At 39.7% G+C, this 16,359-nt stretch overlaps 1 protein-coding gene across 9 annotated transcripts in view; it reads right to left on the reverse strand.

Annotated features, from left to right (window-relative positions):
- The window catches only part of MAP7D2 (MAP7 domain containing 2), an 84,611-nt gene that overhangs the window by 30,410 nt on the left and 37,842 nt on the right, over positions 1–16,359 (reverse strand). For 7 of the 9 annotated variants that reach the window (XM_042788760.1, XM_042788759.1, XM_042788758.1 and 4 more), the window contains exons 1-3: positions 6,786–6,870; positions 6,517–6,594; positions 3,114–3,277 (exon numbers count right to left, since the gene is read on the reverse strand). In XM_042788760.1, the coding sequence (XP_042644694.1) occupies positions 3,114–3,277; positions 6,517–6,594; positions 6,786–6,855 (312 nt within the window). In that variant the 5' untranslated portion in view covers positions 6,856–6,870. Of the gene's footprint in view, positions 1–3,113; positions 3,278–6,516; positions 6,595–6,785; positions 6,871–16,083; positions 16,106–16,359 lie in introns of those variants that run through there. The other 2 variants (XM_033010066.2, XM_033010061.2) reach the window with 2 other exon arrangements.

The raw sequence follows: 16,359 nt of genomic DNA on the forward strand, positions 1-16,359 counted from the left end.
CAAAAGAGCTGTTATTTTCTAAACAGAGCACATTAAAAAGCAATACAGTATTTTTAAATTTAATTACCCTTCTGAATATAATTAATTTCTACTCTAAACCAATTACCATTACGGGTGCATATTAAGGGTGTGTGCATCAAAGAACAACATAGGACAAACGAGGGCTCTGCATTAAGGTACATGGGGCGCTGCAGCAGCAAGTAACAGCTGAGGTGGGGGAAGGAGGGAAGCAGAGAACGGTCAATGTTGTAATGAGGACTAAACTCTTCTCATGTCCACCACGCAGCAAATTAAGAAACTGCTTGCATAACAATCTCAAACAGTTTGAAGCAAAAGTTTTTTATTACTTATGCAACTGAATTCCACTCGGTATATGAATTGCCAAAATATGATTGGAAATGCTGCAGGATATTCTTTTCCATTTAGCAGTTGTTATATCAATCTTTCAAGTCTGAGTGCTGGATTAGATTTGATGCTGTCTACCAACAGCAGTTCATTTAAATGTCAGTATGTTGGTAGGATCAGTACTAATTTTATCAATTTCCTTTTAAAAAAAATCCAATGGTTTTATCGAAAATGGATCCTTGACTAGATGGATGTTATTGCTCTTATTTGCACTAGTATCCTTGACATGACCCATACAAGTGATGCTCATAGTGACGCTCATATTGTCTTAAGGAATACAGAAACAGAAGAGCGCAGCTTCTACAGAACCTTCTCAATACCCTGTGTACAGCTAGACATTTATTTGCAAGGTATTTCTGAGTCACATGGAAGTTCAAGATAGGGAAACAGAAAAAGTTATTTTAAGTGAACAAGGACAAGCTTTGCTTTTATCCAGTCCCAAAGCCACTGGCTACTTACTGTTAAAATCAACTCTTTAATAGCTTCTGTTGAAAAATACCATGCTGCTTTCCTTAAGGCTCAGGGACTGCTTTTACTAAAGGAATTAGGCAGCTTTAAAAGTAATATGGAGGAAAGGGCAGTGCTACTGAAGACCTCTACAGATAAGTAAGATGCAGTCAATGCAGACAGGATGATTTTTAGACATGTCTATTTTTTTCCTGTCTGAGGAACTACACACAATTCCACTGAGCTTCGCAACAAGCCCCAGCTGCCCCAGAGGAGAACTCTGCCAGAGCATTTCCATTCCCATCAAGACAGATTTTAAAACCATCATCTCTCTTACCTGACACCTTAGAGGGTAAAAAGTAAGCAAAATAAATCAAACTTTAGCCAACTCCTCTTTGAGAAGTCCTTTGCATGCAAAACAGCCAAGCAGAGGATGCCCTGGCATAGGAAGACACCAAGCCCCATAGTTTAAGAGCCATCCATGTCTCAAATTCTCAGATGCAACAACATTATTATCTAGAGAGATTTACATAACCTGTTCCTATCACAAATATGCACTGCCTTCTGCTGTGTTAAAAAGCAAGGAAAAAACACTCAAGGAAGATACAAAGGACAACCGATAGGACAGAGAGCAAGGAAGAAAATCTCTCTACTTGGTACCTCAGACACCTGATGAGCAGGTAAAATGGGTGCTCCAGTCCCCACCCAATGTAAATCAGTGCTAAAAGGAGAAACACTAAGGACATGCTGCAGTATACTGGCTCATTGGCCAGGGTACTCTCCCCACCCCAAACACAGGTATGGGAAAAACAGGTTCCAAATCTCTTCCAGGCGGCCTCAAACGTCCAGAATAACTCACAAGCGGCGAGTAACTTGCAGCTCCCTGGGCACTGCAACTTCATGGCCATCCTTACTCAGACCTCCACTGCTACTATACTTAAGGGGTTTTAAGGGGCTCATCAGAAGAGCTGGGGTGGGAGTGGGATTTGGCAAATCCTTTAGTAGTATTCAAACAGACTGAGAAATGAGGGAATGGCAAGTAACCATGAAAGGAAGCCGGGAGAGGTGGTGGTGTCTCCCTTTCCCAATTTCCTTCTTCCCTCATCTTCCCCTGTTCTACAGATGGCTCCCCTGTTCTTCAGAGGCTCCAGAGGATTTTTCCTCCTACCAGGTCTAATGCATCCCCAAACAAACATCATCCACTGTCCTCCTTCCCATGTTGCCCTCCCTCAGGTTCCTCAACCTGGGGAAAAGGAGGAAGGGAAAGCTAAAGGAGCCAGGCCTGTGCCTGCCTTGGTTCCCAAAAGGTTTTGGACAGTTTAAGCTTGAAGTACCAGCTCAGTGAGCAGAGCTAGAAATGGTATTCGTATTATGACCAAACACTTAGAAGCAACAAGCCTTTTTCTCACCACCAGAGACGTCTCTCATCACATGTGCAAAGCGTTGGGGAGCAGTAAGGTTAATAACTGCAGATTTCTAGAGCATTTTTATCTAGGAACTAGGGAAATATCTTGTTTTGGCCTTTTTTTAAAAAAAAAAAAAAAAAAACAAAAACAACACTGGCCCCTTTTCCAAATATCATTAATTCTGTGACAGGTGCAGTAGCAGTGCTAATGATTTCTACAGAATGTCACGTGGAGACACACACATGCACAATGCATTCAGAGATGTGCATCAGAAATTGGACTCACTAGAGCAAAAAGGAACCTTAAATTATCTCGGCAGAGAGAATAGGAGAGAGGAAGGGTATAAAGATGCTTCAAAAGATATGATTAATTTTGTTCTCTGCTAAAATTTTAAACCAGCTTAGATGCTTCACTGCTTTAAGTAAGAACAACTGATTTTATGTTACTGAGGCAAAGCAGAACATTTCATAAACATTAGCTCACTTTCATGGACAGTAAACAAAATAGTAAGAAAAATCTTGCAATTTTACGGCAACACTCATCTTTGAAAGCCACCTTCTGGAAAGCTGGTGCTTTATTGTCTGACAGCATCCCAGATATGTGAGTCTAAGTAGATGACTATCCTGTGAGATCAGACAAAAATCAAGAGACAAAAAAGATTTGGAAAATATTTTTTATGTACAAGTAGTAGTAGGGTATTTATAGCTGTGGTGATGCGTGGTTGCAGTTCCAAAAGTAATGCCCACATGTCTCTAGACCAAAAAAAGAAATCAACGCTTAGTGCAGTCAATATTCAGCTATGTTTAATGCTACCATACAAAGTTGCTTTGCCATACATCTCCCAGCAGTCCTTACCTCCTCCTCTTTAAGCTTCTGTCTCCGCTTTTCTTCAACAGCTGCTCTCTTCTGCTCCTCTCTCTGCCTCTGTTCCTCTAATCTTCTCCACCGCTCCTCCATTTGCTTTTCATATTGAAGTTTTGCTCTTCGCTCCTTCTCCAGTATCTGCTGTTCCCTAGCAGCTTAGGCAGAGCAAAAGGTGCATTTCATTTTATGCAGATTTTATCCTGTTTTAAAATTATTTTATAACATGACACAATAGAGTAAGACAGGAACACAGGGGTTTAGTTCACTAAGATAACAAATATAGTGCACAGAAGTGCTGGAATGGTTAGTAAATCTAAGTGATTTGCTCAATAAATAAACAGGGAAGCCCTTTGTACACAATGTGACAGTTTGTGACCCTTACCTATGTAAAAACACTGTACAGAACAGCTGACAATTCATTTCTGTTTATGTTTCAAATCCCTCTGTAGCTTAAAGCCAAATTCTTTTTTCAGAAATAACAAATGTTCCTAGTAGGTTTTAAAGTGAATCAGTTATACATGTTGAAGCAAAAGCCCTTGGAATTTATTTAAAACTGTGCTTCTCATTATGGAGCTGCCTTCAAAATAAATACATGAAAACAAACGCTAATTTTTCTATGAAGCTTTGAAAATACACCATTCTGCTCATAATTTGGTGCTACATTGTTACCCACTTCTGCCTCCTGGTATGAAAAAAAGAAATACTTGTTATTGAGGGTTTGCCCAGTTGTTTATTCCAACTGGAGTCAATGTTCTTCTTGAGATGTTAGCTTGTTGTTACAGAAATTCAGACTGCAACATTACGTCCAGGAGTGTTCCTTCAGGTTTACACAGAAGAAACAAGGAGCAGAAGTTAATGCGACATGAATACATTGCTCATGCAAGTGTATTCCATAAAAAGGCAGGAGTTCAGTAAGCATGCCTATACACACACAAGCCTGTAATGTCACATACAAACACACATTGAGCAGCTACCAAACGAGGAATATTCTCACAGTTGCCAGGCTAAGACATGGAAAGTTAGAGAAAGCCAGAATTAACACTGTTTTTATAAGAGCTAGTCCTTCATCCTGCTCACCTATTCAGCCTCAGTCTGCTTTTTCAGTTCCTGTTTCTTTGTACAGCAAATTTTCACCCTTCTAACTCACTCTCTGTATCTTCCCATCAGTCCTAGGCTCTTGCTCAGCCAACTCAATTCCCTTTTCTCAGATCAGCCTTTTTCCCCTCAGCTCCTGCCCCCCACACTCTTTAACCACAGCTGTGACCTTCAGTCCCTCTTAGTCTCACTCCACCCTTAAGCCCTTGATTTAAAGCCGGAGTCCCTCAAACATCAGATCTTTTTTCAACAGTTGCACTTCTTCTAAAATACTTCTTCCTTGCATCCAACCTGCTTTACAGAACACCTTCTACCTTACTCTTGTTAGAAATACAGCTGATGCTGTCTTCCCCTTTTGCCTTATGAGAATTCACTGTTCTTCCTCCCTCAGGACAGGACAGTATGAGGGGTGTCACTGCTGCAGGCGAGCCTGGACTTGTATGCATGAAGAATCAGAATTGTCAACAGATAAAGAGTTATCTCAGATACAGTGGAAAACAAGTGACCAGTCACTAATTGTTAATAACTACTAGCCACATCAAGTAGAGCAGGTGAAAACAGCATGCTGGAGTTGGTAAAAGGTAAAAATAAAGTGAGGTGTCCAGAGATTGTGCTAAGATTACCTTCTGAGTAAGTAGGTGGAACCTGGGACTGATTCTGGACAGAGAAGCAAATCATTCTGTCATCATGGACGTACATACAATTCTTGTTCCTTAATTTCGGGATACTAAGCCACTGACTAACGAGTTTTGGCTTTGTTAAATAGGTTATTCCATAGTGCTGCAAAGTACCTGCTGGCTGAATAATCATCTGCCCTTCTGGGGAACTCCCTGCTTTTTTTCCAAACTTCTAGAAGAAATTTGACACAGAAAAACTGTGACCAAAACCCAGAGCTCCCCATTCTAGAAACAGAGAAAACCCTAAAAAAGTATGTTTCCAGAAAGCACATATGATATCTGGAGACAAGAACTGCAGACAACACCTTCCAAATCCCCAGGGCCAACTAATCCCAGACTCCTTTCAGTGTCCTTCTCATCTCCTCTTCTGCTTTTTAATTCAAGTCCTTTCCAATCTACTCATGTCACTTTCTCAGGAACCAGCAAAGAAGGGATAATCAAGAGGACAGAATGGACTGAGCATACCTAGAAAAGATGTAAGCTACAACTCAGGCTGGTGCATGCCTCATAGACAGAGCCTCTGGGGAGATTACGTACTATACACCAGCAGATTTTCACAGGAACTACACCAAAAGGAATTCTGCTCACCAAGCCCACAGTACTAAAAAACGTCATGTCACTGGTCTCAAGCCTCAGGTTTTGTCCGGAAATGGTCAACAGTTTATTTATTGCAAGAAAACCAGTATTTTCCTATGATTCTTTTCACAGGTGTCCATACTGTTTTAGCTAACATTTCCTCAAAGTATATGCCTATCTTAAACTTTACAAAATCATAAAACATTGGAAATTCCTTCTGATCGGTATTAGCAAGTAATCTTAAGGAACAGTGCTACTGGCCTTTCTTATTATTACAATGAGAAACACTGTTCAACCTTTTTTTTTTTTTAATATATATACGTATATATAGAAAGTCCAAAACTATGTTAAACAGTTAATTTCATATATATGTATATATATGTAAGAAATTAACTGTGTATACACACATACCCATATATATATATATACACATACATACATACATATTTTTAATCCCACCTCCCATTTCCTCAACATTTCCCTGGAGGTATTAGTAGATTAAAAACAACTGACTATTTTTAAAACTCTGAAATCAATACTTATGTTATTCGGGAAATTAATAATTTTTCTCATTCTCTTGAAAGATTAACCATTTTAAAATTTATGGAAAAGTATGTGCTTTATGCCATACTTAACAACTCCATGATCTCTCTTAATATGGCTAAATCTTAACAGACTAAAATTTAGACTGTTTCATGAAATCATCCTACATACTATCCTGAGTATTACTGAAGGCTTATTTGGTATTTCTACAAAGCAGAATCCTCATGGTCAATATCTTGCACATAAACCTATATTCAAAAGTACATAAATCAAAGAAGAAAGTCAACTTGTAACTACAGTATATTAAATACTTGAATGGAAATCAAAGACGACACAGATTAATTTATTTTTTACAATTTAATTTTAAAATAATATAAGCAATAAAGACTAGGGACAGACTGAACCATAATGTTTAGAATTCATAACAGAAAAAATGTCATGTTAGTAACTTAAGCCTATTAACACATATATATAAATAATACATTCACCTCCTGCCATCTTACCAAGGTATTTCTCCCTTTCTTCTCTTCTTTCCTTTGCCAGTCTTTGTCTTTCATCGGTTTTTAGAAATCCATCAATGGCTAAAGTCAGAGAGAAGAAAAAAAAAGTGTTAAAAAAGTGTTAGTAAAACTAAAGAAGCATCAAAAAAATCCACCAAAAATAAATCATATCTACTGCATTTAACAACTCCAACAACAAAACAATTTTGCACTCGGATGCTTAACATGTTAACAGGCTGGGATTTGGATACATCTTGAGCAGAATCTCCTACCTACTGCTGAACTCCAAGCACAGTTCCTCTGTGTAAATGCCCGACTCCTCTTCTCAGAGCAAACAAGCATGCTGCTAGGGCTTGTTTTAAAACTTAAAACTTTCTTGGGAAAAACCATAAGGATGCAATTAACATGTATTCATCTTTGTTAATAACCTCATTTTAAAGTTTTGGGCTAAAAAATAAATAGGTAGATCAGAAAAGCAGTAAAAGTGGTATGAATTCTCTTATAGTCTAATGCTATGTGGAGTCCCAGACTTTGTATTTATGGCTTAAGACAGCCCCACAGCTTCCTTGCCCACAGGAAACCACTGGCACCAGCTCATTTCAACAACCAGCAATTAGCGCTGGATGAGGCTACAGAGGCAGAAGCCCTCCTGCCCTCTTTCCCAGGTAGGAAACATTTTGTTTCCTCCTCGAGTTACTATCTAAAAGCAGGTTATTTGTTTGGGAGGAGGCTGCCTAAGGATGTTTTGTACCTGGATCCAGACACCCCAGTTCTTTGCACAACATGAGCCACTGAAAAGCCGAATTTAAGAAGGCAGGCAGGCTGGCAGAGCGCGACACAAGAGATGCCTCAGGGTCACCTGCCTGTGTGCCCTACAAGGAGCAGCCAGATGGACCTTCTGCACTACCACCGGTAAGGTCACCAGCTAGCCACCTGACAGACCAGCTAGAGGATGGTATCCTTTTAAAACAGCCGCCAGGGTCTCCAGTTCCCTCCTTTCTCTCTTTGTTTTCAGGATCTCCTGGGGTCTTAGCAAGGCTGCAGTGCAAACAGGCACAGTGTCTCACAGCACAGTTTACCTCCTTTGCAATCGTTATTTGGGCTCCCTACTGAGTTAATGAATTATAATTAGGTCCCCTTCTCTTTTGCTTTAAGAAGTGCAGTTAATTTTATCAGATAAATACGAGTGGAAAAGTTACTTAGACTGTAACTTGAACTCTCTTCCTGAAAAGCCACACTTGCAGGCTTCTCTCCGAAGGCATCGTGTCTGTGGGAGAAAAGATTTTGCCTAGCAAGCGCCCTTCAGTAAAATGCACAGTTCTGTAGGAAGGCTGAAAACCAGCCTCGGTGGTCCCTTGTGACTGGTGAAAAAATACAAGTCTCAGCTGTCCCCCATCAGAATAACAGCTTGCTTTTTCCCTAAGCAGTAACTTCAAACACCATCTCTAATCCTTCTCTGCACACGCAGACGGTGACTAGCTGACGGCAGCCAGGCCTCTGGAAAATTGCGATTATAGTTCCCAGCTGGTTAATTACAACTCAAACTTGTGGGTCAAATATATATCTATTTATTACCAAAGACTCATCCTACTTCCATACTAGTCCACTTGTTTGTTCACTTAACTGCCATTTATTGTCAGATTTGACAAGCTGTGAGAAGGCAGCTCAGTAAAGCAGCCACAGCAAAGGTCCGCAACTACTTTGAAGGGGCCTGCAGTAAGTAGCCAAGAAATGGAATCCTGTTGTCAGCATAGTTAAGTTACACCTCCAATGGAAAGTTTTTCAGTGATCTGAAAGCCAAAACAGCACAAATGCTACAATTTCTCCTTGAAGCAGCAGAGGAGGTGAATTCAAGACCGGATCAAGAGCCCAAAGGAGAACTGAGCTTGGGAGCAAGTGGAGGCTGGAGAAGGGGAAAGAGGCAAGCAGAGGCAGGAGCTAGGGTCTTTGGTGGCAAGGGATGTAACTCAGATGGAGAGGTGGAACCTGAAGTATGGAAACCATGATGGGGATAAATTGGAGGGATGGGGAGAGGAAGAGCAAGATAGTCCACATCCATGGATTATGTTCACAAATTCCCACACTGACTCTTATCACTCTCCTGCTTTCACCAACTAACTATGAAACCCACTGGCAAAACAACAGCTCATTACGCTTGTCAATAAAAATTTTCTGCAAACTTATTTCTACTTTGATTGGTTCATGAATGCAACTGGCAGAAGTGGGTCTAAAAGCTCTGGCCTTGCTCTCTACTGCCACAGATATCCAAAGCTGAATGCACAAATTTTCAGGTTGGCCTTCTCAAGAGTTTGGCTGTTTCAACCCCACTCAGGTAATATTAAATAAAGATCAAAGCTGTAATGCCAGATACTTAGGAAATGAGGATGTATCTGAATTGAAACAGTCTGTACAATCCTTATTTTGCCTCCTTTTACACATATATTGCGTATGCTTTCCTTTTAGGTCCTTTCACTTATTCAGTGCATAGGATGAAACTCCAAGAGGTGAGTCAAGTTCAAAGTGATTAGTGCTTCTTGCTTCATTTATTTTTGAAACTGGAAAGTGGGCAGAACTATAATCTGAAGTCTGTCTTTGATAACAGCACTCCAGATTTAGCTATGTCACAGGTGAAACAACAAATACATGGAATTGCTGCTCATTACATGTGCAACACACCAATGTGCAAAAAATTGTGTGGAGGAAAATAGTATGCAATCTAATAAGTACAGGCATCAAATGCACATGTACACAGCAAGGGTAGCATTAAAATAGCATGGGTGTCCTCAACACTAGCATTGCTTAACTCAAGTACTTGACTTTACAAATCAGCATGCCTGCCAAAAATCAGAAATTTGCTTGCCTTCAGAGAGTAAATATAGTTTTGAAGGACAAAGTAACTATTCCCTGGGTAATAACTTGTATCTTGGGATGATTTTCTAAAGCCAAAATTAGCATATTTACTACAGATCTTCATATAATATACATTAGAAATGTAATGGGCACAGCAGTTACCTGTGGCGAGAAATTTCATTAATGACAGGAATTCAAACTCTGGTAAAGCAGATTGCAAACAGCAAATGAGCACAGGCAACTCTACCATGAGGACAACGCAATGCCATCTCCATTTCATGGCACAAACTACCAGCAGAGGGCAGAACACAGTTTGAACGAAAAAGAAAATGCCACAGCAAAAAAGCTTTCACTGTGATAAATCACCTCAGGTTAATAGTCTGTATACTCAGCCCTGTGCTGAGCCTCTCTCATATTTACAGCTAAGCCTCTGATCCCTCAGTTAGAAATGCATGTAGCGTCAAACAACATGTTTAAGAGTCAGGATGTAAACGCAGGCTGGTTGTGCCTGCTGCCAACCAGAGTAATGAATACAAAGAGACACTAGCAGAAAATTCTCTAATAACCCTTTACTCCTAGACTTGCAGAAGAGTAACAGAAGTGTCCAAGTAATTTACTGTAAGGCAGCACACACACACACAAATTACTGCTACTTCTACTTCATCTCCCAGCCCTCCCCAAAAGCCCCTTTCCCAAAGAGTCCCCACACTCAGAAGCACGCATCTAACCACTGGGCTAATTCCTTGAGATTATGCCTCATTTTTCAACTGAAGAGGGCCAGCTGCACCTCTGGGACTCTGTTACAACAAGCTTTTCTAAAGAAAAAGACCATAATTTAACACCGGTTAAAATGTCAACAGCAGTTCTGCAGCAGTAATATGACAGCTAATGCTGCAGGAATCTTTCAATACTTTAATGTTACTTTGAAATAAACATTCACAGAAGTAAAAACTGATATGATATTCGCTGCTTCAACCCTATTTGATGGGCAAGGTAAACCTATTCAGACTGATGAAACATTGCCAGAACATGTCCACACACACTCTGCTCTGCTCCACATACCGCTTGTATGAGCCTCTTGGTGGTTGCTCAAGACAAAGAGGAAGGTTGTCCTGTCCCAATAAGACACAAGGCAAGCTCTGTTCTTTGAAATCCATAGCCTGTTTCTGGTTGAGCAAACAAGTACTCAAGCAGGACAATCAGGTTACTGAAGTCCAGCTGTGAGTACATTTCAGAAGGACCAACCAGCTGCTTGGACACCTCTCCTGAAATTTGCACCTGAGTAACTGCCAGCAAGCAAGGCCTCCCTTAATTTTTTTTTCGCCCTACTTTGTTGTTGAATGCACATACACTTCTGTCCTCTGTAATATCCCACACTCTTTGGTTTCACAATGTATTTATATATAGCAGGTATCGAAGCCCTTGATAGCAGGCATCCCAACACAGGAAGGAAAGACAGCTGGGGATCTGAAGGCAGCTCTGTGTAACAGTGTGCAACATACCTAGACCTTTGGTCGTTCTACATGACCACGTTCAACACATTTAGACCTTCATCCATTCTACACGACACCTTCCAACATTTTTAGACCTTTGGCACAGTATATGTCATCTACATTGACGTTGCTGTGTTGGTGAAACTAACGGTTTGGGTGCAGTTCTGCCAGTGGGTGGCCTTGCCAGGGATGTGGCGAGGTGGCCTATACAGCAGCCCAGCCCAAGATACCACTGCACTTACACCCACCATTCTGCTGGCAAACTTTGTTGTTTCAAATAATATAATCTCAAACTGTAAAAATCATGGGTTTGCTCCCTAAAAACCTGCTTTTTCTCTTTCAAGACTGTTCTTTGAGACAATAAAGAACAGACTTTTCTACCTGCCACCATTTCCCTCTGGGTACTACTGAATGAAAAAATGTTATGTTCAAATTTTCAGTTACTGACTATACTCTGAGGGGGAAAAAGTTATAAAACTGCATGTGACTGTACCTGGATGACACCTTCTATTGGCAAAAGGTACTTTTTCTAAATTTTAATTATGGTATATCACTGAGAGGCTTTCAGGTGAAGTCAACACACAAGCAACACAAGAGCTTTGCAGGTATGTTCAGTAAGATTTAGTGGACTGTCCTCTTTTTTGATAATTGTCTTTTTAAAAGCTTTCTTTAATTAAAAAAACCTATTTATTTTATTGCACTCAAAACTTTAAATATAAAGAATCAGAATTTTTCCAGTTTCAGCTACTTAATTTTTATGTTTGCCAGGCTAGATTTCAAAAATAGCCAGAAAAAAGTGACATTGTGCATTATGTCTAATTAAAATACCAGGATGGCTATCTATTGTTATAAAGACGTTAAGTAGATGAAATCATTAAAGGCAGACTCAGTTGCCAAACATGGTGACATTTCAGATACCCCAGGCTAATTGTCTGAGAGGTGGCCCAGCAGACAGGACAGAGAAGCTGTCAGGGACCTTCACACTGGTTAAACTGCTAGGATGCAAAGTGTCACTAGGTAGCTGCATTATCTTCCTGATCCCCACACTGAATTTTCAAATTATTCATTAGAATCAAGGACTTCATCTGTATACCATACTTACACAAAGATTACAGTAGCAAAATACATCCTACTGGTATGTTTAAGTTGAAACCACTCCAAAATGCCGGCCAAATAGCTTTAAAATTATACACAAGTAGATATAGGTCATTTGTTGATCACGTAGAGTAACAAAAATATCTTAATTACTGCATGGGGATGAAAAACTTGCTAAAATATAAAAGGTAGATCTTTTCAGTTCTGCATGAGCCCACAGACACCTGTTCAGCTCCACGGGATTGCGTGCTTTATGTATAAACAGCATGCGCAGCCCTATTGATGCCCCACGGAGACTCCATCAGGCAGACACAGCAGATGCGTCTCAAAATCAAGCAGAGAACTGGTAAGATACATTAGCGGAATGGTTTTAGTTAAGAAAACACTAGATAAATAATAATACTAGATTAATAATTTAGCTTACTAAACAGGTCCCTGTTAGACAGCCCATCACAGGGTAAGCACATACAAAGCAGCAGCACTATTGTTGATATGTGTTCTTTGTTGTTGTTTTATTCATGTGCTTTTGTAATCTCTCAGGCAGAAAGGAGTTCAGGGGCTTAACCAGAGCTTGCCAGTGTCTTTCTCCCAGATTTAACACACAAGAACATTTATAGCTGCGTTTTTCAAACTACACCAGACCCATGTGGAATCTGTAGGTTGGATCTTCCTCCCCTTCTAGCCTGCACCTTCAGCTTCCTACTGCAGATAATTATGAAAATTGCTCAAAAAAGGAGGCGAATGGTACTGATTCAGCCATAACTTAACCATAGTTTGTTTGGCTGTGTTTTTTTTTTAAAAAAACTTCAGTTTCTTCAGAATATACCCTGCATCACACTCATTTATTCAGACAGAAAGTTAAATATATAATTTCTAAATTCAGCAGTTATTTTTAAAACTCTGTATTCCTACCTTTGTCAGTAACAGATCCCAATTAATCTTTTCAACCTTACAACAATCAAAAAAATTTGCCTCTAAAAAGTCTGTATATATGTGAATGCATATTATGCTTGAAGAGAACTTTTATTCAAGTAGATATAAAAATTTTAATCTTAATCTTGTTTTCTGTAATCTTTTACTATTCATGAATAGTAAATTTTAAAGCAGACGCTGATATATTTGAACACACAAATTCCATAAACATTTTTGCATTTATTGTATGGCTGCAGCTAACTTGAAAACACCTTCAATAACTTCACATGAAGCTTAAATGAAAAACTCTTCTCGTGCACTTTTAGAAGTAGTTTCATTTCTTGGAAAATTTCATAGCATACATGCAAACATGCATCTGCTAACTATTAAATGGTGAACATGTATATCAGCTTTTACATGCTGCAGAATAAAGCCTGTCCTAAGACACTTACAGATGGTAAACTGGGATAAAGGAGAGACCTGCCTCTCCATCCCACTCCACCAGAGTACATGATACTCCCATTCTTTACGCTATTAACTTTCCAAGACTCTTGAGATTCACAAGGGGGGAGGGAGAAAGGAGACAAAAAAGAAGACCTCCTTTTGCTTAGTATGCATCTTTCATCCAGCAATTAGTTAACAATGGGATTACTCCTCTGCTAGAAGACCAACGGGTAATTATTAATAGCCTCATATAAAATTTTAATACAAAGTAAAATGTTCATACATGCAAACACGATGTTCGGAGTCTTAAACTAGCATCTCTTGAGTGCTTGAATGCTAGCTTCAAAGTAGTTACTGCTCTAGTAGCCATCAATCAAAGTAGGCATAGCTCTACTGCTGGCTCCAAAGCGATGTGGCAGGTAGGGACCCAACGAGGTAGACATGCCACCCCTGCTCTCATGCAAGTCTCAAGAATTTTATCTTTTGCAGAGTATCAGCAGAAGCACAATTTAGCATCAAGATATTTCTACAAAAAAAACCCAAGAGTTAATTGAAGATTCTGAAATCAGATGAAAAAAGTCGCAAAAAAGAGAGGCCTGAAGAATCTCATTTATAATTGTTGTTACCAAAATGTCTAGTAATTTTCCTAACTGCAACTGACTTGAGTTACACATCTGCAGTGCCATCTAAGTTTATCGACAATCTCCAGAGCTGTTTAATTACAAAAAGGACACTGCAAACATCAGAATCACAGCTATGAATGATTTTTAAGACATTTTTTAGAATTGCGTAAGCAGGGCTTTTTGGGTGCCTCAGGTCTGGTTTGTTTTGGTTTGCTGTTGTTTTTTTGTTTGTTTTGGATTTTTGTTTTTGTTTATTTGGTTTGGGGGTTTTTTTGTTGTTTTTTTTCCTCAGGGGTTGAGAGGGTTTTGGAGGTTTTGTTTTGTTTTCCCCACAACTTGCTTTAAAAAAAAATAATTTTTCTAGTAAGCATAGAAATTCGCAGTGCAAAAGACAGGTAATCAAATTTGAAGATGTACTTAAAATGTAGGAAAATTATGATTTTTAAAATTGATCCGGTTACAACTTTAATTATACTATCAGAAAAAGTCCTCAAGAATATTAACCAAAAATAACAACATAGCTCTTTCCCCCTTAAGATACCTAACTACACAAGATTTACAATGAGGTGTGAAACAAGAGAAGAGCATAATCAAAAGGAATTCATGCATTCATGACACTAGCTTGAGAACTGATTCATCGTACACACACAGGTCCAAGGAAAGCCATCCTTTTCAAACCTGCCCCCTGAGCAAGTAAATAATTTTAAAATTCTGTGCAGGGATGGAGGGGCAGGAATTAATTCAGCAATTTTCTGGAAGGAAAGACTATGCATTCTGGAATGGATAAAAAAGAATAGACAAAAAGAAATACTGCTTCAGTTTGAAACTAAGTGGAAGTAGGGTTCACCAAGGAATAACTGCTGGCACTATCTGGAAATTACATATTAAAACAACAAGCAAACCCTCAAACCCCAAAGCTATAAACATTACAAACAAAACAACTTTTTTTTTTCCACTACAGAATTTTTTTTTTCTTTCATTAACTCTCTGCATATCTCCTGAATTAGCAATTGTCCCAACATGTATTTAGGATTTATGTATTTACTAACTTGCACAGGCTAGTTTCCACTGACTTCAGCAGAAACTACTTTGTTAAAACAGAAAAGATGCAAGTACCTTGTTAGGATCAAGAAGCCCTTCCATGCCCCACCCAAGTATGAAACTAGGTCCTATCACTCACGTACTATCATAATACATGGAAAACATTTGTTGGAAGCAGAGTATCTATAAATACTGTAAACACTGCTTGCTTAGTTCACGTCACCATATGACCTTTGCAAGAAAAAGCCTCACTGTAAGACAGTAAGCCTTAAGTCATAGTTATTTTGCCCAAACTAAGAGAAATATTTTAGGATCATACACATTTGTTGCTCCATCTCAGTTCAACCTGAACAACCTCTTTTTTAGGAACACGCACAACAAAATGAAAGAAATTACATTTCTTTCCAACAACTTTCATCACCAAAACAAACTAGAAACAAAAGCTCTGCTTCTACGGTGCTGTCTAGCACGCTTCAATTTCTCATTAAAAGAGTTTCTGGACTTACAATACACATTTATGTATCAGCATCTGCTGATGTTATATATTTGTTATTAAGTATTAGGTAACCAGATCTCAGCGAAAAATGAAATTTCACCCAGAGATTCAGGTATTTTTAGCATCAGCAAATGAGATGGAAATTGTAAATATCCATTTCTCCCACCTCCAGCTAGCTTGTAATCCCCAAATGCACATTAAAACCCACTTCCTATTCAAGTTAATTGGCTTTGCTGGTGTATAGCACTAAATAGGGATCTTACGCTTTGTTGGTTTTACAATCTTCACTGCTGTGTTGCACTCTCAGATGGCAGCTGAAGTGCGTGAAGACATCAAGAGTGAAGGGAGAGCACAGATTCAGATCCAGGTAGCAAGAGCTTTCACGGAAGTCTTCACAGCCACTGCAGTCCTGCACAGCCCCCATGTGGGCAAGGAGATGACCTGCAGCTGAGGTGCACCATTCCACTCATTTTACTCTCATTTTTTTTTCCCCGCTGAAAACACTGAACACTTACTCAAACCCTTGCAGCAACTTCTGATGCTGTAACTGAAAACCAAGGGGTGCAGGAGCCCATATTTGCAAAGACAGTCGTCTTGGAGAAAACAGACAGCTTACCTGACATGAGCACTTGGAGAAGGTAGAATGTACTGGGCAGAGCTTCTCTCTTCCCACTCAGGCTCTTCAGGGTCACTGGCCTTGCGACCCAAGCACTGCTCCCCTCGGCAGCGGGCAGCCGTGCTGCCTCCAGTGCAGGCCAGGCTTCCCTGCCACCCACAGCGTTAGCAGCCCAGGGCCCCTTGTTAAAATTCTGCTTCACAGCGAAGAGGAAAGCTGGGATGATTTTCCCCACCATGGCAGTAGCCTGGAGCATGTGTCAAGCTGGCTGGCTCA

The sequence above is a fragment of the Tyto alba genome, unplaced genomic scaffold, assembly GCF_018691265.1.
Source record: "Tyto alba isolate M040663 unplaced genomic scaffold, T.alba_DEE_v4.0 Super-Scaffold_14, whole genome shotgun sequence".
NCBI classification, from domain to species: Eukaryota; Metazoa; Chordata; class Aves; order Strigiformes; family Tytonidae; genus Tyto; species Tyto alba.